Source organism: Channa argus, chromosome 12 (assembly GCF_033026475.1).
Source record: "Channa argus isolate prfri chromosome 12, Channa argus male v1.0, whole genome shotgun sequence".
NCBI classification, from domain to species: Eukaryota; Metazoa; Chordata; class Actinopteri; order Anabantiformes; family Channidae; genus Channa; species Channa argus.
Genome location: NC_090208.1, coordinates 16,715,738 through 16,738,241, shown reverse-complemented (window position 1 = coordinate 16,738,241; position 22,504 = coordinate 16,715,738). Strand labels below are relative to the sequence as shown.

Below are 22,504 nucleotides of genomic sequence, written 5' to 3'. Positions count from 1 at the left end.
TTAAAAAGAGCAGGAGGTTCACACTGCATTTAAGTCTTTCAGCTGATTATCCAGTGTGAGGGACTGGCAGCCAAGCAGCGAGTGTGTGTACTTTTAATACTAGCTCATCAGAGAAACAGCTGATTTCACTTATTGCCATACCTTCAATAAAAGGAAGAGATAGCTAGCAAGTGACCCCAAGCTTTGTTTTAATTGGTTGGTTGGATAAATATAAAATCTACCAGCGTCTGATGAGAGGGAACATACTAAACAAACATGGCAAGCTGTTTGCTTCCTATTACTTTCTGTCATTAGTGAAATGATTGATATGCTGTCCAACCACAAAACCCTTGCAGGCTTTTGGTTACTGCTCAGTAAAAGTTATACTGTAGCGTTATTTCCAGCTTCCCCCGATGGGAGCGCAATCCTGAGCGAGTCAGATGTCAAGGACAATGCTGTAGTAATGTTTAATTTTGGATCCAGATATGAGCATGTACACACTCGTGTTGTGGAATCCATCCAGGAACATTTCAAGCTGTGATCTCAGCTGTGATAATGCTTATAGAGGAACACCAAGCTGATTGCAGCCAGCCTTGCTGTGCATCAGTGGAGCTATTCGGTCACCTTCTGATTCATATTCAGATTCACAGATTGTAATCACAGCCATGCCTTTATCACCTAAGGGTGCAAACAATGCACCTGTTCTCTGCTGTGCTGACAGGTAGCCAAGCCCTGGGAAAGCTGCAGCTTGGTGTGTGTTTCAGAGAAGAAAGTGGGGGAAGTGTGGCTTCCAGTAGGTTATTGTAAGATAATACATGGACAAGAATTCATGTATGTTCATTAGTTTTGTTCTAACATAAGTTGCAGCCTGAAGCCATGTGACTTGGAACAATTTATAAATCCACCCTGCTAACGTATGAAAAACCTGTTCTGAATATTAAAAGTTGGGTTTTCCCCCCACAGCTCTGGTTGTCATAGCAAGCAAGTTGTTAAATGCAAGTGAGGTAAATTCAAAAACAGTAACTGGTTTTTCACCCCTGTATTTGCCGCTCGCAGTAAATGAAACAGGGTGTGTGTGTGAGCATCTGTGTATGACTAATGGGAATAATCTAAGCAGCACCTGAGACTCCACTCAGTGCACCATATGGGCCTAAAATAGAACAATTCACAATGTACCCATACTGATCCTCCATCAAACACCAGACCAAATAGTTCTGTGTTCTACTCAGATACACAGTATATTTCTGCAGACAGTGTGACGTTAAACGCAGACTGACATAAATACTAGCCCTAAATTTGTGCTTTAAATCACTGTCACTGTAAAGAAGAAGAACTTACCTTACAGGCCTCTACCAAGAATTTATGTATGTATGGCTTGTGTTAATAACAGAAAATTCAGGGACCTCATTTTTCTACAGTCACATGGAAGAGCAGCTCGATCAGTTTTTGTGTGTTTTGGATTATACCAACCAGTTGTAACATTAACACTGGAGGTCCTAATGTCATAAGGACAAGTGTCAGCAGGGACACTGGGCAGTCTGCAGCTAAACAGCCCCATGCGCAGCAAAATGTGATACACAAACTCAATACTCAGGTGAAAATGCAAGTGTTGGCCTAAAAAATATTCTCCACTACATATACCACTAAAAATCCTTTACTCAAATAAAAGTACTAAGCAGATTGTCTACATTTAACTTGAAGTACAGAAATAAAATTACTACACAAAGAAACAATGTATTTAAACAATACTCATTATGGTATATTATAGAAAAGCCGTAATTAATAGAAATTAAGGTTTAAAGATCACTGTTGTTAAAGGCGAAGATAATCTTGACCACTTTATGTGATCTACACATAGTGATACAATATCAGTATTTATTAGTACATATTATTTTTATAAAAATCATATAATATTTTTTAGATTAAACCACTGGGTGGTAGTAATGCTGTTGCTGATTGTTGTAATTCAAGATATTTACTGAGTATTAAATAAATAATTAAGAAAGGCTATTGATAAATGAATAACAATATTTATAATTATAAAAGGTGAATCCAAAATAAAACAATTAAGTGAATCGTTTTATGTAAATATATAAGTAAATATTAGATGAATCTAATATTTTTGGATATATATATAATATTACATCTAAAAATGACATATGCCAATAAAACATATTATATGTAGTCTAATATCAGAATAATAACACTCCTCCTACTACTACTACCACCACTATTTATTCATACAGCACGTATTATTTCTGTTAACAGCTTGTATTTGACAAAAAACACAAATAAAAATAATAATAAATAAAAATAAAACATTATACGTAGCTGTTAATAAATAAAATAGCTTTCTGATTTAATTTTAGCTTATTGTGATTTAGTAGGCTTAAAAAATAAAAAGTATGTGATAATAATATCATATGAAATGTATTATATGTATAAATATACAGTTTTATGAGGATAAAAATAAATCAATAAAATTATTTTTAAAAAACAGAGCGAACCCTCGTCCATCGTTCTATTGGCCAGCACCCCCTCCCCCTCCCCCCCTTCTCTCCCCCCCCCCCTTCTCTCTCTCTCTCTCTCTCTCTCTCTCTCTCTCTCTCTCTCTCTCTCTCTCTCTCTCGCTTTACGTCCCCTGAACCAAAGAGGCGTAGCTCTCTGGTTTCGACTCATTGTGCGACTTCAGCCACTGAAATTTCCGCTTCCTGCAGCGAGGCAGCGCACGCACCGAGCCGAGAGGAACGCGTAGGGAATACACAGACAGACATAGAGACAGACGCGGGGATCTGCCGCCCGCCTTTCGGGTTCACACCCCGACAACTGCAATGTTTTCCCCTGTCACACGGCGATTAGCACCGAACTAATTTGCACCGACAGCAACGTTGCAGCACGAGCGGGAGCATTAAAGCAAGGCAAAGGAAGGAGGAGGACCGACAGCACGAAAACAGGACACCACACACAGACGGAGAAGCCGAGCTACTACGTGTTTTCCTCCCGCTAGCTCCGTGTCAAAGCCCGTTTTCAGCCTCCAGGATGTCGGAGCGAGGAGGGCTCCCGCGGACTGGGGGCGTCCCTTCGCCGCACATGCAGCCCTCCAAACCGGTCAGCATCACCTCCAACCGCCCGGTCCAGATGAACCTGTACGCCACCTGGGAGGTGGACCGCTCCTCACCCAGCTGTGTGCCGAGGTATGTCAAGGGGGTGTTCGGGTTGGGGTTGGGGGGGAACAAATTAGGGGTGACGAGCATGACTTATTATTTTGAGGCGTGTTGTAATTGGGAAATGACCTAGTCTGTGTGTGTGTTTTACATAGACACGTGTTCCTGCTCATATGACAGCATTGTTAATGGTAAAGCATTAACATATGAAAATTACCATTTTCATTGATATATTATAGATATTTGCTCATTTTCGACATCTGGTTTGACCCCTTTTGGCCCCCGGGGACCGTTTAATGCCCCCGAGTAGAGTTTGACTACCACCCAGCTAACAAAGATCATCATTACCCAGTACAACCTGCATGGCCTCTGGTTATCTTTTGTCCTAATAAGACTGTTTGTGTTGGGGCAGCTCCAGCCACACTGGTTGTTGGCCACTCAGTCGATGCAGACACAAAGGCAGATGAAGCGCTGGGTTGCAGACTGTCACTGCATCTACAGAGGGGCATTTTCTGTCCGTGTACAAGCCAACTGTAACAGGAGGTTGTGTAATTATATAGTTTTGTAGAAGAAGAGGAACAGAGGAGTGAGGATTACAGTGACGCTGCAGGTAGAAATGAGTCCTTTGAAACAAAAAGTGTGTGAGAGCATCTTTCGTTGACATATCTTAATCACTTTGGGCTATGGTGCATCAAAAGTTGTTTCTCTCTGATCATGTGGGCACTGCAGCAAGGTCACAGTAGACTGGAGACAGGAGACACTGTATGCACCTAAAGACTCATTCCAAAACAAAGACGTACAAATGCTGGAGGCTTCTTTGTTCAGCTCGGTGTGTGAAGGGACTCGCCAGGCTGGCGTGTACACATGTCCCACTGCTGACAGAAGCAGGTGCACATGTTTGTGGCACCTGTGATGGTTTAGTCTGTGTGAAAAGAAACAAATCAGATGTGACGTTTATGTGCTCCAGCTGATGTCCTTCCTCTTACATTTATGACAAGGTAATAACCGCCGTCATGAGTTATATTCAGGGTCAAAGGTCAACTGCTAATCACAATATGCGGTTGGAGACCTGATGATGTGCTTCACAGCAACTCAAAATATGTAATGTCAACATCTTTTAGATTGTATAATTTTTTAAACTGAAGTGTAAAAAAAGTGTAACTTTACAATCGCCTAATAATATTTCTCTTCCTTAAACCCAACTTGTAAAACTACAAATGTCCAATAAGTTTTCGGAATCTGTCCTTCCAGATGAGCCCAGATATTTAGGTCCCAATAAACAATCAGTGGTGATAAAAGCCTGATGGTGTAATGACAACTAAAAGCTCCCATCTTAATGTTGTTTTCCAACTTTCTTGGGGCTTTACTGGGTTAGGAGCCAAGCCTCAAGGGTGCTTCTTAGTGTTTGTCGGTGTGTGTGAGTGTGTGTGCACAACATGTACTTGTGAATAAATAATACAGTCTTGGATCTATATTTTGGAACAGCTAACATGAATAAAACATCTGTTGTTAGCCTACAAGTTAAATGTCTCTCACCGTGACCTTTCTTTTGAGATTTGGATTATCAGCTTCTTTTGTGTGTGAACACTAGTATATCCCCAGCTGACTTTAAATATTTGGCCATCGTGCTTTGAAATGTGATTGTGGATGTTTTTTGGGGGGATTTTTTTTTTCTGCAGGAGTCTCGGTCCGTCAGATATCTTCGATTTCACTGCAGTTGCAGCAACCGAAAGAGACTTGCAGAGCCAGAAGAAAAGGGGGGGAAGGGTGGAGGGGAACAGGGGATGAGACCGGGAGATGGAAGGAGAAGCAGTGGCTGTGTCATCTACATTTAAATAGGATGTCTCTCAGACATGTTCCAGCAAAGTCTTTGAAAACAGGGCTGATTCTAAAATGTGGCGCAGCTAGGAGGACCTGCATCTACCATAGGCTGATATTCAGTCCTGATGATGTTTTTCAGTGGCAGAGTTTGACCTGTTTGCTTCTTGTTGTCTCTCCTGTTGCCTAATCTTGTTGCTGCACTGAAGAGTAAGAACTTCCCCTCTCAAGCCGAGGTGTAGCTCTAACCTCTTCCTGCCACTTGGTATGTTGTTTATGCAGTGCTGTGACTTGAGTTTGCTCTGGCAAGCACGCACATGCTCTGAGCTGCCTACTCCAGATTGCTGATTTGTGGAGAAACTTGGAAAAATGCTAAACATATAAACTGTTGCGCATTTGTTTTGCTGAATTTTTTAAAACATATTCATTGGGCATTGGGGGGAAATCTACAAAACTGAGACATGATATGACTTGTTTGAGCAGTTGCGAGGCGGATTTTGCGACTACACCGCATTCATCTTCAAGTATGAAGAAGCAGGATACCCTGAATATTTGTATCTAATGGAAGAGAAGTAAAACCATTGGAAAATCAGCTCCACCCTTCCTAGTATCCATCAACGCAGTGTGAGTGCCTCTGAGGTCATTTCTGTGTTTTAGCTTTCCTGACCTTCTTTCCTTTAGTGAAGAGGAATAAATCATTTCACTGGCTCCAGACCAGCTCTTTCAGCACAGTGTAGTGGGTGATTCCTCTCTCCTCTGTCTCTTCTAGGTTCTGCAGTGTCATCAACACACACACACAAACACACACACAAACACACACACACACACACACACACACACACACACACACACACACACACACACACACACACACACAAACGGGTGCTTAGACCTATCCCTTCCTCTTGGTTGGCTGGTTCTTGTCCCTCGCCTCGGAGGGGGGAAATGTTCATTTTCTACCGCCTGGTAATCCCACTGATGAGTAGCTGCTCTCTCAGCCTTGAAGACTCAGCTCACCGGCTGTAGTGAATGAACAGCAGCAGCAATAGCAGTTCTAAGGTGTATTTAGTGTTGCTGTCAGGTGGAATGTGGCTGCCAGCGTTCGCACCACAAATGGTTTGGATTCCAGTAGCAGAATACTTTAGTTCTTGTGCCGCTTCTGTGAGTCACGTATTCCAAGAACGGGCCTTAAATTATTAAAGAAGGCCGCCGTGAAGAGGCCTTACAGGGGAAAGTCCCATGACTTAAGTCCTTAGATGGAAGCTAGATCCTGGCTTTGTGCTTCAGTGTGGCTTCCAAGCCACGAGTGAGTAGGGAGTCTCTTTTACACAGTAGCCCCAAGTGAGATTTATTAGAAGCACTGTGGAAACTGACTTGGACCATAGTGAAGGAGAAAGGCTGTACGGAGCAGTCCTGTTTGTTCGGGGGAGCTAATGCAGAGGTTTGCAACTCTCTTGGTCTTGAAATCTCTTGAAATTAAGTTGTGTGATGTGAAATTTGGCAGCAATTTATTATTAAAACTAAATAGTTAAACTGATCAAATAAATGTTTCAAAAATTGATTTTTCTGTCTCCGTATCCTGTTAAACTGATCTTGTGACACAAGTCACAAGATCGGTTTGAGCACTTGTGAAATACTGACAATCCACCACTAGATTTCCTCATGTAATCAAAGCAAGAACTGAAAGGACAGCTTCACTTTCCCTTCTTTCAGTTGCTTGATTCACCAGTTTCTGCTAAAATTGGGAGTTGTTTTAAACTCTCCAAAAGCCCCTCAGTGGAGACCATGTAAAAATCAAGGCTTTGGAGTAGCCAAGACAAGCATATTTATTGGAATTCATGTCAGTTTTTCGTATTGAGGACACAATAGGCCCCAAGCATGATTCATGAAAGTATGGACACGAACCACAGTCACAAACAAAAGGGGCATTTTTACATACCTGTAGAGGTGCTCAGCCAACAAGATGTGGGGCATTTTTATGACCACAGTTGTCTGTGGAGGTATGTCTTCTGCTGCAGGCTACTTACTGCACAGTAGGTGAAAAAGCAATTTCAATCCAACCCTTCAAATTGCATTCCAGTATGAGCGAAGAGCTGAGGACGTATGATAAATATACTGCCTACAGATACATGCTGAGCTAGAACTTTGTCAAACTGGCCAGCTGTGGTGGTCATGAACAAATGTACACCCAAACAAATGAGACCAGCTTCTCTTATTGTTCCAGGCCTGTAGCACTCCTGGAGGTAATGCTCAGACTGTAGCTTTTGCCTGCACTGTGTTGCAATTATGTAGGTGATACAGTCAAGAACACAACAAAGGAAACTCCAGGAAAAAATGACCTTGTTTAGCACAAAGCATCTACATGAACCAATCCACCACCAAGTCAAATGAGATTTTTTAAATCGTTCTGTTTAATTCTATTATGATTCTACAAAGTGTTCAAGAAATGGGGGGAAAACACGTAACGCAATTTTCAAACAATATACATACGCTTTATGTTTATCATTTGTCGTCCTCAGGGCAACTTGTCATTATTGTAGGACAGCACAAATAGCACGTCTTTTCATGTGCCCTTCTGGCACAAACCGGTCCTGTTCTGCTTGGGTTTTGATGTGATACAATATATTTTATTGCCCCCATGGGGAAATTTGTCTTGGGCTGAGCAAAACCAATCTGGATGGGACAAATGAAACACAGCCTGTCTCTCTATTATCAGCACCACTATGGTGCCCTTGAGCAAGGGCCTTAGTCCCAGCTGTGTATGATCAGTGTGTTCCCGAGAGAGCTCTCAGTGAAGCTACTCTAAATAAATAAAGGTTAGAATAAAAGAGCATCAGCTAAAAGGCAATTTTAGAGCTAAAAATAAACATTTAAATAAACATAAATAGCAGGGTCATTGCATTAAAAATAATGCTACTGGCCTGGTAATGAATACTGTTGGCATGAAGAAGTGCGGTGCAGCAATGCAGGATGTTCTGAATTATACATTGTGCATTTGTAAGACACGTTTGCTATAATTGCCCTGCAACACAATAGTGGGACGACACTTGCCGTTCCCCAAGTGTCAGCGTTACACTATCCATCCTGAGAGCTAAACACACACAAATGGAAAGAAGGGGAGAGGGTGCAAGTAGCATATCGCAAACATGCACACACAGACGGGGTAGCAGTGTTCATTAAGAAGCTTTGGCTTTGCCACTTGGCCTGGCAGTGCTTGCTTTTCCGCACAGCTGAGTGGCCAAGGGTCTGAATTTTCCTCTGCCGCACGGCTAGTCTGTTAGGAAATAAAGAAAGATAGAGTGTAAAGACTGAGGAATGTATTTTACCCACTAATGGAATAGCAGCTTTAATCATTGCAGTGAAGGGACTTTTTTCTTGTTTTTTTCCGCAGCTGCCTGAGTTTTTAAACCTGCAGTCAAACGTCTCACCCAGCTTTAAAAAGCTGCTAACCCACTCAAAAGAGTTCCACTGATACGCCTTTCACTGCTATATAGCCCAAAAGCCCTGTAAATGATCTTTTATAGACTTTCCTGAGAGAAACATTTTCAGGGTAACTGTGTCAGTTTGGAGTACTGGTATCAGACTTAAAAGCAATGTTGGCTGAAGTCAGACTGCAATACACCTATTCTGGTTCACTTGGCTTCTGCTCAAAGAAGGTCCAAATATGGTCAGAGTATTGGGTGACCCTGAATGGAAGAAAACACTTCTAACACATCCTTTTAGCAAAATGAGGGTACGTGACATTTTCATACTAACCCTTTTAGGAAAAGCTTCTGAAATGCTGTTAATCCAAAGAAAACATGGTTCTTGTGTTGAAATACTTCCTTTAATGTAATTCATGTTTGTGTAGTGTGTCTATCAGTCACATTCAGGTCAGCTTCTAATTTTCTGAAAAACTTGTACTTATTGGCAGCTTTACAGACGATTTTGTCCTTGGTGTATTTCTGCTGTAAAGACGTCAAAACTTGCTTTTGACTCATTTTCACTTGTCAGGAATTTATTTCCTCTGCGGCAGAGAGAGACTTTGCACAAGCCATTAAAAACTCAACATTTAATTAAACTAGATATAGCAAGTGAAGGTGAGGAGTCAGCCTGATGTTGCTACGGCTGCAGTGTAGAACAACACTGCTGTGGTCAGAGGAGGCCTTTGTTGCGGTACTGTAAGGTTTATGTGTGTGTTTGAGAATCATATGGCTCATGTCTCTTGGCAGTGATCCCTCTACATTGGAATCATAGACTCTCCTCTGGCTGCTGCTATAGTGACACACAAACACACTAAGATTTCCATCTCAAAGGTGTAGTGACACCTATTTGCAGACAATGTCACATATATATGCTTTGTTTTGATGTAATGTGTTATAAACAAGGACACAGTGGCATCCAGCTACATAAAAGGACACATTGAAGGTAACACCAATCATGCTGACATCACATACAAAATCACACAAACACGCACTGGATCATGTTGTGACGAATCTTCTACCTATTCCATTTTCAGCCTTTTGGAACATGAGCTCCATGCTTAGATGGAAAAATTTTAAGTCCAGTGGTGGGAGGTTTTTCACTTCGCGCATACCTCCTTTTGTTTTGCACGCCTCCAGAGTGTCTTGGAAGGAAACTGCGTGGCATGTTTCACTGTTGAAACTTGGAAAATGCAGTAGTGTAGAGCACAAAAGATGCATCTACACTGACTCGCTACAGACACGTGACAAATACTTGGAGGTAAACAACCCAACCCTCAACAAATGTCAGAGAAATGTTAATGCATTTGTGTGTCTGTGGTGCTGCTGCATATCCCATTCCTTTTTTAAATAATGTGTGCACACCACTGTAATCCTCTCCAGCTCAGGTTACACACAGTTTCCCCCAGGGTGATAACAAAAGCTCATAATGTACTTACCACAGATTGACCTTGACACTGTGCCTATATTTAAGGATTACTGACAATAATTTATTGACAATATTACAATACTTCACAACTTTTTGAAGTTTTTGCCACAGCAACACTTTAATCATTTTGCCAAAGCACATTGAAATTGTTTAATGTAGACAAAACCTAATATAAAAATGGCACTATGGTTCTACTATGTTGATTTGTACTTATTTATTTAATACATTTTTCTAACCTTTCAACAGAGGCAAGCTATTGTATCTGTTTCTATTGTGTCTGTTTTGTTTTCAAGGTGACTGTCCCCTAGCATCAGCTTTATTATTTAATATACAAATATGACATCAGCAAGTAGGACTCAACTATTAATCGTTTTAAAATTGATTTTGCAGTTTAACAGAACCCAATTTTCAAAACTCAAGAGCTGCAATTACAATTGTAGCATTAAACATTTTTAACACTACAATAAGAAGAGAAGCATTCCTGCGGGCTTCACATGCAGAGATCTGCCTTTCCCCGCCTGTAGAGGAAGAGAGTGAGAGTGGATGAAGACACAAACAAGTGTCAGAGAGAAGCAGAGAAAATGGTCTCGGCACAAGTGAACCCAGATGTCAGCCAGCATAATACCACAAAAGAGTGACATTTTGGTTTTACATGGGATCATGGCCACATAAGGTAACACCACAAATCCTCCAGCCTTTAAAAAAGCCCCACCTGACTGTGTTTGACAAGTTAATATTTGAAAACACACCTGCTAATGTAACCTACAGACACCGTTTGGGTCAGTTGAGACAGTCATTAGGTGACTGACATTAGTGGCCAAAGCATGTGAGAGCATCACTTCAAACAAAGCTGGATTAAGCCACTGAGGTACTTTTAGTGTACTTTATTGTTTAGTTTATTAGTATTTTATTTTAGGCCATTTTTTGATGGCCAACATTAAAGAGTCATTTATATGATGCCTGGGTATTCTTATCATTTACAGTTTGTACTAAATATTAAAGAAGAAGAAAAAAATCATATGTTAAATCACAACGTTGCAATTCAATTATTTTCCTGAATTGTTCAGTTCTATCAAAATTCTTTTACAGAGGCAGGAACTAAAGCTTTTGACTGAATGAGTTCAGGCTTAACCATTTTACAAACAGAAGTGCTATGTAAAGAAACACAGTATGGGAAAACAAACACATTTTTTGGTTCAGCTGCTGCCCATGAACTCAACTCGCACTGTCACTCTGATACTCTCGGCCCGTTATGATGGCTAGATCAGAACAGGAGTGGCTCTGATTGGTTCATAACCAGGAAGCTTACGGTATTGCACACTAAGAAACAGGTTTTAGGCTCCACAGTAAGCATACGAGTACGTGCGGTTGTGCATGGTGGTGGACTGCTTGCTCTGATGGCATTGTCTCCCCATCTTGAGCTAAACTGAATTAGGCGGGTGCTCTGCTCATTAATCTGTAATCACTTTAACGAAGGGTCAGTGGTATTGTGTTTTGTGTGTGTGTGCACTTGTGTGTGAAAGCAAAAGAGGATGCCTGCTGTATGCTGCTGTAATGAGATCTAATCAAGAAAAGCTTTTTTGCTTTGCAAACGTGTACATATTTAATGAGATGCACAGGGCCTATATGTAAGCCAACTAGGTCTGTTTGGAAGAGTCATTTTTCACTTGTTCTCTACACCAACACTATCTTATCCACACACACACACACACACACACACACACACACACACACACACTCACACTCACACAATCTGCAGGTCACATGCCCTGTGTTGCACGCCTGCACGAGCAGGAGAGGCCAGACAAAGCTCTGTGCTCGGTATAACAAAGTGCAAATACCTTATTAGCTAACCTGCCAGCAATGATAGCTCAGTGTGTGGGTGTGGGTGTAATATTTTTTTAACTTTGGTTTCCTATGTAGCCAGCAAAAATGGCAACCTCAGGTTGTCACACATGCTTTTGTTTTGTTGTAAATGTGGTATACATTTTTGACAAGATTGTGGGTGCTGTATGTGTGCGTTTGAGTGTAAATATGGGTATGCAAAGGCTGGATTGTGCCTTCCTTAGGAAGAAATAAACCTCCACGTATCCTTGCCCATGGAAATAGAGAAAGGTTGGCACTGAATGAAGGCAAGAGGAAGAAAAGCATGCAGAAAAAAGCGAGTGAAAGGGCAAGAAGTGGTATTTTTAACACACAAGACTCATCATCCTGTGCCTGTTTCGGTATGTGTGTGCATTTTGTGGTATTGTATGATTGAAAATGTGTAGGCACAGTCACATATTGGGACAAAAAGCAGGTTGCCACAAGGACAAACTGTTAATTTTTAGAGTTAAGACTAAAGTATAGTTCCTCATAAATACATGTAATTGCCTGTTGAGAGTTGTGCATCCTTATGATAATAAAAGCTGCCGCAACGTGCAGTGTCTTGATGTGTAATTATTCTTCGGTCTTTGATCTGCTACTCAGAAGGACCTCTCTGAATTGTATCATCTCACGAAAAGTGAACATGCCCACACATATGCAGCTGTTCGCCTCGTAAGAGCTGGGGTAAGTGAATGGATGAAAATCAGCGTATCAATGCCATTACTCTATATATGAAGCATTTTTAGCACTAAGTAGAAAAACAAAACCAAAAAGGTAAAATTAGACTAGTGTACGTTTCTGGTCTAATCTACAAGCACATTTCACAGTCTATTGCCTATTGAAACTGATTCCATTGATTTGCCTTCAATGCATCCTACACTTTATACATTCAAGTATAAAGTCGGCTCTCCGACTTGCAAAGAAAAGAATTGCATGAACAGCACATACATCAAGAAGGTGATAGGAGAAATCAACACCTTTTGCTGCTCTTGAATTTGCTTCACCTTCTCGGCCTTCAATCTTTCCTCCAATAGAGGGGTTCTTATGTGCTTATGCTGTTGTTACATGAAGTGTGGCTTTTCACAGTGGTGAAATGAATTCACAAGTACTCAAACCTTCTTCTCACCACACCTTAGGTCTTCTATCACTACAGCACTTGAAGCAACATCTCTTGTCACTCTGCACCTTAATTCAAAGGATGTGTCAGTTTTATGTGCAATTTTCATTAATGCTGCAAACCTTGCTTCTGCTGTGGACTATGTGTTCGTTTATTGTAGCCTGAATGTCTTACTGCACATTTATCTGAGTCACCTTCAAATTACATCAGATGCTGCTGTGCATGTGTGTTGAAGCTGTTTGCATGTTATTGTATATACATGTGTTTTTTTACATTGAATGCCACCTTTAGCAGAGTCATGTTAATTATATGTTAGCAGAACTCAAATCAGTGTCCTGGTGGACCTTGTACTTTTATGGTGTGTGTTTTCACTCTATTTATTTGTTTTGCAAAATCGTTGTACGCTTCACCGAGCACAAATGGTCTTGGCTTACCTAGTGGCTTACAGTACATCATCAAATAGCACTTTATTGTGTGTACGCATGTGCGTGTCCTGGCAGGGTGTTCTTGCTTTAGGCTACGTGTCAGCTCATGTCAGCTGGGAGACTGTTGCTCTATACAGAGGCACAGCAAATGCTGGAGGAGCAAAGAAATAGGAGAAGTCGCGAGAGAGAGAGCAAGAGAGAGAGAGGGGGATCAGGTGCCTTCAGAGCAACATTGCTAAAAGGATGAAGGGAAGGGTGAAGTTAGCCTGGCTCCAGACTTCCAAACTGTCATCCGCATCTCAGATTTTGTCAGCCATACTATTAAAGTCTGGTGTTGCTCATGTAACTGTCCACTTGGTTCAACAGAACATGCCAATTAGAGTTTATTTTGGAACTGCTAACCAGTTTGACATAGTAAAGATGAGGAGATAGTAAAGTTTGAATTAACAGTGATGTAGGGCTGCACCTAACTTCAATTATCAATTAATTTACATTTGCTTTATTAATATACTGTTTTATTCAATTAGTCTTTTAAATGTCAAATATTGTCATCACATATTACAATTACTCTGAGCCTAAGGTGGCATCTGTTTATCTCATATAAAATATGCAGCAAATTTACACATTAAGGTGGAAACAGTAAAAGTAAAAGGCATTTTTGCTTAATGAATGACCACAAACATAAATTAAAATTGGGTTTATAATGCAGTATAAGCATACACAGGCTATTGTGACTATGTGATTGCCAGATACTGACTGCTCAGACACAGGATGGAGTCTGTCAGATAAGAATACTGATGATATAGAGAACGGCTGTAGGACTTTCCTCAACACAAAACACAAAAATAGCTAAAATGTTTTGGAAAACTCATTACCAAATAAAAAAAAATCTGTCAAGTTTATTCATAAAAATATATATTTGTATTTGTTCATATGTATTTTGTGTTAGAATCTACAACTGCAGAGTGACAAAAGCTGTCAGATAAAATGCAGTGCAATACTTCAAAGTACTTTAAAAGAAAAATTAGTCCATAGTAGATCTATGGTATATTGAAGATATATCAAGATATATTGAAGCTAAATTAAATGATCAGTTCAATCAAATTGAACTAGCTCTGGATTGTAATGAACCGTAATTTTGTAATGTTTTGTTTATATGGACCATGTGTCGGGAAGGGAAGAAAGGATTAGCCTGTGAAGGAGAGAAAATGGGCTTAAGTAGATGAAGGTGGGAAGGGGGTGGGGCGATGGATGGAAGATAAAAGAGAGGCTTGATCGTAAAAGAACACCCACGGCAGCATGTTGTGTTGACTTGGAAAGAGAAAGATGGCTGACAGACAGGAGCAGATGCAGGGATTAGGTTTGCCACATGGCCTCTACTTCTACACCTTTACTATTCAGTCCCTGCAGGACTTCACACACTTTTTTTATGTTGCCTAAAATGCCTGATTTCACGACAGGTTTAACGAAAAAATAATATAATGCATGTTGCAAAGGTTTTTATGATGTTGCAATCGCAACATTGTGAATTCTTACAGGGACTGACTATGTCACACATGATTCATCCTCATCTTTCTCTTCTCCTTCCTGTTTTCCTGTACTTTATGCGCTTCTCCTTTATCCCCCTCTCCCCAAAGGTTGCAGGTCACTGCTGCGCCACCGTATACAGCAAAATCTGAGCTCTTTTGTCTCTAGTCTAATATATAACTCGGCCCCTGCGTTCTACTGATCTCCCCTCCCCTGCTGGCGTTCTTCCTCCCATTGCCACCATTACTGCTCTCCTCCACAGTCACATCCTCTCTTCCCCAGCAGCTGTGATGGATCTGCCACTGAGCGCACTCTCACCTCTGCTGCCACTGTTTCTGGAGCAGTCAACACCCAGGGTGCCGTTACGGATCTATGAGCTGGTGTAGATTCAACCGCTGTCGTAAATCTGGCACTGTGGGCTCTTTTACTGCCCTGCTGTGTCATATTCTGGCAACTGTTTCAAGCTTTTATTATAACCAAATAGAAAAGCTAAACACTAGCTAAGCACTAACTTTGGAGACTGTTGTATTCAAAAACAAAGGAGAAGGCCAAAGCCATCTTTTTCTATTGTTTTTGCACTTGTGATGGGCTTACACTCACCTTCCTTCACAAGCTGTGCAACAATGTCGACATTTATTTAGGTAGTTGTTTATGAGAATAATCACATCATCATAAAGTTAGTACATATAGTTTTAATACTCAGTAAGGTTTTTGTGTTGGATTGTTTTGTTTTTAGCCCACCATTTATGAATGACGATCAAAATTTATCTCAACTTAGCAGCTACTAGGTGTAGTAACCAAATGTATGTTATCTACATCAATCTGGATTCTTATTTCTAAAACTGCATGTGGTCCTAAAATTGTAAACACTGGGAATTGCTCAAAGTAACATGTTACAACTAGACTGGTAGTTTTTGGCCAAAAAGTCCCATAAAATCTTTTAAAGTAATTAAGATTTTTGAAGTGGAAAGCACCGTACACAGTGCAGTCAGGTACTTTTGCCTGCAAATACAACAACAACAACAACAACAACAACAGTGAATGTTTTTTGTAAGTTCCTGCTTTTGCTTGTTGTACCTTAACCACAATGAAGAGGACTGTGTCACTGAAACACCTCCTTTGTGCTCTGTAATAAAAACTGGCATGTATCTCAACAATCCTAAATACTAGTAAAGTAAATCGGTACACCTTTGAAGACATCATAATGTCTGTGTCTTCTGGGTTTATAAAGCTCCATTTCACAGATTGAATTCAGGCCATAGGCTGCTATTTGTCACAATTGCAGAGACAAACACTATGCTTGTATATTTCTTCAAGCCATTTGTTCAGATGGTTACATAATAGTCTGATAAGTGTATTACTGTGTGGTTGTGTTTGTAGTGAAGATTGGATGTGATCAGCGAGCCCATTTTTTACCCTTTTTTTGGTAATCTGTATATTTTTTTCCAGATCAGATGTAGAGCAGAGCTACGCGTTAGTGTGCAGATGTCACATTAGTCCCCGGGGAAAAAACACACACACACACATATTTCTCTAGCTACTTGAGTGCCTGCCTTTCCTGTTTCTTAGCTCTTCATCATCACACTGCTGTTAAGTTAATACACCATGACTCACCTTTGTTGACCTTCACTTTCTCTCACATCTTCAATGTGTGTTACCTTTCTTTTAAATAGTTTTTTTTTATCTCAGTGTCTATTATTAAAAGACAAATTTTTAATTCATCTTCTGGTTTGTGATTTCTTTTTCTTTCTAGCACTTACTCTCTTTCTTTACCTCTTCATCATTTCACATTGGGCACACAAACACTGAATTACTGAACTGTCCAAAACGCTTATGGTCATAGATGTTTATTTACTCTTTCTCTCCTCTGCTGTCCTCCCTCTTTCTCAATTTTAAGTTTATCTGGGTATTTGATTAATAGCTTCTAAACTCACATTTACAAACACACATGGCACAGATAACTGTAGTTCCTTCCAAAATGAGGCAACAGCCTCCCACATACCAATACGCATACTTAGTACAACAACATCAGAAAAATGAAGTGCCCACCCACCTACATGCAGTCACACGCTCAAATAGCTCTCCTGCTGTGGGCAATAGCACACATTGAAGAGCCATGGTAGGAATTGGTCTTTATGTGGTGAGCAATAGGTCTACACGCACGCAGCATATATAGATATATATTTCTGCTATTCTGGAGGAATCACTTCTGCTTTTCCTTTAGATTAAATATGAGTCACAACCCAAGAACAAGAAAACACACACCAAAAGCCTCACACACTAAGTGCCTTATATCTGCACGGGAAAACCACAGAATGCACATTCAGTGGTTCATATATTGTTCATATGGTTCATACACTACAATCATGTAATGTATTACCTGTAACCTACTTATGCCAATGTGCACTCACCCACTCGGTTTCTGGCAGTTTCTCCCACACACTCTGACTGACACATACATTTACACACTTTTTGTTTCTTAGCACACATTCATTTGCTGGCAGACTCGTGCTTATTCATCAGCGGAAACACACATGCAAGCGTGGGAGATCCTCTCATCACAAGTTGAAATGACACAGAGAGGGCAAAGTAGGTGTGTGTGTGAGTGTGAGTGTGTATATGTGTGTGTTGGAAGGGGGTGACTACCAGCCAGTGTGTGTTATTGCATGCTCTTGCAGTGAGCTTAGAAGTCTTGGTTTGGGTTTGTTTAGCATCTCTACACACTGTAAGATCAGTTTTTTAAATATTTGAATATTTTAAATTGTACAGAAAGTTTTTGGATCGTGATGTTGCAGTTTTTTCATCACACGCAGGGGACATTCCCCAGAAAATCAGTTGTTGGAAGTAGTACAATCTGCCTCAGTTGGTGTCACACCTGGAGTTGAATCAAATAGACCCTGACGCATCTTGTCTCGTGATTTAATTTAGTTATATTGAATATCTAGCATTTGCTGAGTAATACAGTACATCTGCTTGGTTTCCCTGAAGCCTAATGTTTAATTTCATAAAAGGACTGACTAAAGTTGGAAGCTAAAAGCAACATACACCCTGAGCAGGTCATTTGTAGAGGAAAATGAACTTTTTGGTAAGGGCTTTCTGATAGACTGTTAACTCACATTTATTTCTGTACAACTTCTTTTAACATATTGGCTATCAGACTATACCTGCATATGTACAATACACTAATAATGGCCAATATGTCAAATTTAAATTAGCGTTTTCTTATTTCTAATGTTAGTTTAGGTGGTCCTTCTTTAAGAGGAGGCAGCCTGCCTCTGTTACATCATACAGTAGGAAGTCCTGATTTTTCATTTTGACAGTGTGGACAGTAGTGTGACGTCTGTCTATCCTGTTCGTATTTTTAGGAATTTTTGGACTTTTGTCTTTATTCAGGAAATGGCTGTACAGAGACAGACAGGAAATCCTGTGAGAATTTAAGGAACCTCTGAAGTCAGAATCAAAACTGGATGTTTGAATACACAGCACACTCATTCGATAACATTAGTCCATGGTGGCGACAGTCACATCCCTTTAAAACTGTTAAAACTGCTGCTGCTGTAAACACAAAATGCCTTGAACTGAATGTGGTTTAAACAACAAGCTTTTTTTAAGGAAAGGCAGACGTTCCTTACAGTCAATGTGAAATCTCTCTTAACTACTTTGCAACAAGTGAAAACCCCCCAAAAAAGATGTATGTATTAAAAATTTGGCAAGTCGTTATTTTAATTTCATGGACTGAATGAGCCTTATTGGTATTAAAGACAGAGGGAGGCTGTTATCAGTGGGGCCCTGCATAATAAAGTAGAGATAAATGGGAAGGAGAAGAGAGATCACATGGAAGGCAGATTGGACTGTAATAAAAAAATAAAATCAATCCAAATCCAATGTAGGAGAAAGATGGGGCAAAAGAGAGATCTACATTGAGCTATAGGTAAAAGGTCCTTAAAGAAGTAAGGAACAGTTTATCAATTAAAAAAACATGAGGGGGGTTCAGTACAAGAAGGAGGAGCAGGATTACAGGATGGATAGAAATGTCGTTTTCAGATGAGACAAATGTAGAGGATGGAAAAGTGTGGCTTGCCAGGGGAGAAATTGGAAGAGCCTTGAATGGAGAGAAGGGAGTGGGCAGAAGGAAAGATAGTCCTGTTTTTTGTTGGAGGACAGTGGTGGACAGCTTGTGTTACTAAAAAAGATTAAATGTGGGTAAAAAAAAGTAAGAAGCGTAAGAGCAAGAAGCCAACGAGCCTACAGCAAACACACACACCGTAAAACACACACATTTAAAGAGCTCCTTGTGGGTTGTGTCAGTGTGACCTTGACCCCTGTTGTAAGAGCCCACCATCCTCTATAACACACCTTCAAAATTGATAATGGATCTATTTAGTTTAAGGAAAAACACTTAGACTCACAATGTCAAGTGCAGGCTGACAGTGTTATTAATAGATCCAGTTTACACACACACACACACACACACACACACACACACACACACACACACACACACACACACACACACACACACACCATGGAAAAAGGAAATGTCACAGAGGAGGAACAGAGACAGGCAGGATTGATGGTCAGCTCCATTTCACATCTAATTTACCTGAACTTACAAAGCACTTCTGCTAGTTTCCATGAAAGCTCTCGTGTCTGAAACCAAAATAATGTAAGCTCTGGTTAAGACAACAGGAGGCTGACAACTCCCAAAGCCATTAGTTGATGAAACATAATTTTGTGCTATGTCACTTTTTCCTGTTATCATTTAATGAATCTCACCTTGTCTGTCAAGGTGAGTTTTGCATCAGATGTACTCATGTCCTGTTGTAATTCATTGTGCAGATCTTGGAGATGAGATAGGAGGTATAGGAGAAACATTTATTTTAAGCAGACGATAATTTCGTGTCTTGGCCCTTTAAGGCAGGATATCCAGGAATCCTGGATCCTGTGTAACCAGTGTAATCGAACAGTTAACCCTAATTAATCACAGTTAACCCTGTTAGACACCCAAATGTGAAAGCTGGAGATATGAAAATATGAGCACCTGAGCACTTATTATCTGGTCTTTTTCTGGTTGCTTCGAGGTTCATTGCAGTGAGAAACAAGTATTTCCAGATGTCTAAAAACATCTGAATAACTAAAGATTTTGATATTTTGCGTCTCAGATATCAACATGACCCATCTGGCAGACAGACTGACTGTGGATACCTAAACTGGCTGGAGGGATGGAGCTTTGATCGATTTGCACTATATTAAAAGCTGGTGGATTACTGACCCTGCTATCCTGCCGCTTGTCTTAATTTCTCTAATTCTCTCCCTCTTTCTCTCTGGTTCCATCTGTCTCCTCGTTCTTCTGTTTGTCAGAGCTAAATATTAAAGCTTTCATGCATATTGATGAGCGGAGCCACAATTAGCTTCCTCTGTGTACATGTTTGTTTGCTTCCCTCCCAGTACTCAATCATAAGCTACAGCACTGTCATTTCCTAATGTGTGTCAGCAGGATTGGTGGCTGTGCTCCCTTTGAACACACATTGATGAGATTTGAAATTGAATTAAAACAAGGCCATACAGTCTGTAACTGAGGTTATTTTCAACTGGGCTCCCACTGCTACTGTGTGTGTGTGTTTGTGTGTGTGTGTGTGTGTGTGTTGACTCAAAGCTCAGAGCCCATGATGCAGAGGTTTCATCGGTGACTGATAAGAAGCTGTTGCTATATGTTGCTATATGGTGAGGCTGCATTAGAGGAGTAATACTACCACAGTGGGTTTTCAATATGAGAATGTGATGTTCATAAAATTAAACCATAACATACGTTGCACCATAAGTCAGACATTGTCAAACAATATTTCTTCTTATGCAGGTTTTTTTTCTGGATTTACCTTGTTATTTCACTGAATTTATTCAATACACACGCCAACCAAAATCTCTAATATAAAATCTGCTGTCTGATGATGCTAGTGATGTCTTTACTAATAATACTTGGGCTCAAAGATGATGATGATTATGATGATGGCGTGATGGTGGCTGGATGCACTGTTGCCAAGTTGCCATGTGTTAAACATAGAATGTTAAGTGAGTTATTTTGGTTTGATTTTTGGGATGTTCAGAGCTGTGTTTTTCCTGGTTGTAAGTTGAAATGCAAAGCCAAGCTTAAAACAGCTTATTAAGAGAAACAATTACTGAAAAAATCTGTCCTTTGGAGATTGTTTAGGAATATTCAACATTAATGTTCTATGTTTCTGCTGCATCACTGTGTTCAAGAAAGCCTCAGCCACACTGGAGACTGACTGCGGCTGTGACCAGCATGCTAAATAAGACCAGAGTAGGGGATATAGCCTATGCGCACACACACACACACACCTGCACAGACACACCATTCTAACTCTCAGCTTTGCTCCAACCCCATCTTTAGCCCTAACACAATTTTTCTATTCTGTGACTGATGTCTGGGGCCACCCAACACCAAACCTTCCTCTCTTTGCTGCTCTAAAGGTCCCTCCTCCTCCGGTAGCTCATTGGCTGTCCCAGAGTTGTCACAGGGTCATGGAGAAGCAGAGCAGACTGCAGAGCTTTATGACTCATTTAGTTCTGCAAGCAGGTTGTGCTCCTGTGGAGGGGGTTTGAATTCTTTTCAAACCCCCTCCACAGGAGCACAACCTTGGAAAAGTGAACATTTTAGGATAGAATGTTAGAAAACATGGTAACTTTGATGTCCAGCCAATTCATTATTTTAGGACTCTGCACAATGTATGTTTTCTGCAGTAAAATGCTGTATTGATTTGTGTTATGTGTTGTCCCGATGTTATCACTCTGTAGCATTTATATATGTCAGGTCATATTTGTAATTTTTGTATATTTTTGGTAACATATTTCTGGTTTCTTATATCCAAAACATGGTTGGTTAGTTTGTGATTAGTTCATACTATTTACCATTAATCCATGGGTATCAAATAATTACCAGTATTACAACTCTAATGATACTAAGTGAGCATTACAATTATCATTCAGTAGATGCTTTTATGCAAAATGACCTAAGAAGAAGTAGCCAAGCATCTGGGAGTTGAACTATTGACCCTGTGGTTCATTGACAATTGTGTAAATGCAGTCTTCAGACAGTTCGGGTTAGGTTGTCCTGTAGTTGTTGTGCCAAAATTATTCTACATAGTTCCACGTGTTGCTGTGCAGAAGCTCACCTTGCCACTTTTCACGGCTCACATATGACAAACATATTTTAAATATGTGGTCTACAATTTGCAAATGTCAAGTATTAAACACATCGCGTGTTGTTCCACCAGTTAAAGCGCATTTACACTTCGCAGGCTACGTGCTCTTCTGCCGCTCACCCTCTTGTTTTAATGCACATTGAGAGCTTCAGATCTGTTTTCAAAGGTATTATGCTATGCACACTAATGCAAAAGCAAGAAGAGGAAAGTTATTCACTGCTGTTCTGCCAAAAACTACTGACATCTTTACAGGCTTTCTCCCCTCAGCCGAGAGCTATTTTAGGAGTGTTATTAAGGAACCACATGCTTGCTAGTTTTGCTTCCTGTAAGTGTCTACAAGAGATATTGTTGACTCTGTCTTCATTCACGTCCAATCTTTCTGTAACTTCTCCAGCCTCTCTGTCTTTACAGTGTGTGATCTGGACTTAGAGTGTAAGTGTGCAGGTGTGGTTTGTGTGTGTGTGAAGTCAACAAATAAGCCCACCAAGGACCTTGGTA

At 40.4% G+C, this 22,504-nt stretch overlaps 1 protein-coding gene across 2 annotated transcripts in view; it reads left to right on the top strand.

Annotated features, from left to right (window-relative positions):
• Positions 1-2,650: 2,650 nt before the first annotated feature.
• LOC137137296 (phosphofurin acidic cluster sorting protein 1) overlaps positions 2,651-22,504 on the top strand; it is a 51,573-nt gene continuing 31,719 nt past the window's right edge. Inside the window, exon 1 of one of the 2 annotated variants that reach the window (XM_067523404.1) lies at positions 2,651-3,173. In XM_067523404.1, the coding sequence (XP_067379505.1) occupies positions 3,019-3,173 (155 nt within the window). In that variant the 5' untranslated portion in view covers positions 2,651-3,018. The remainder of the gene's footprint in view (positions 3,174-22,504) is intronic. The other variant, XM_067523403.1, reaches the window with a different exon arrangement.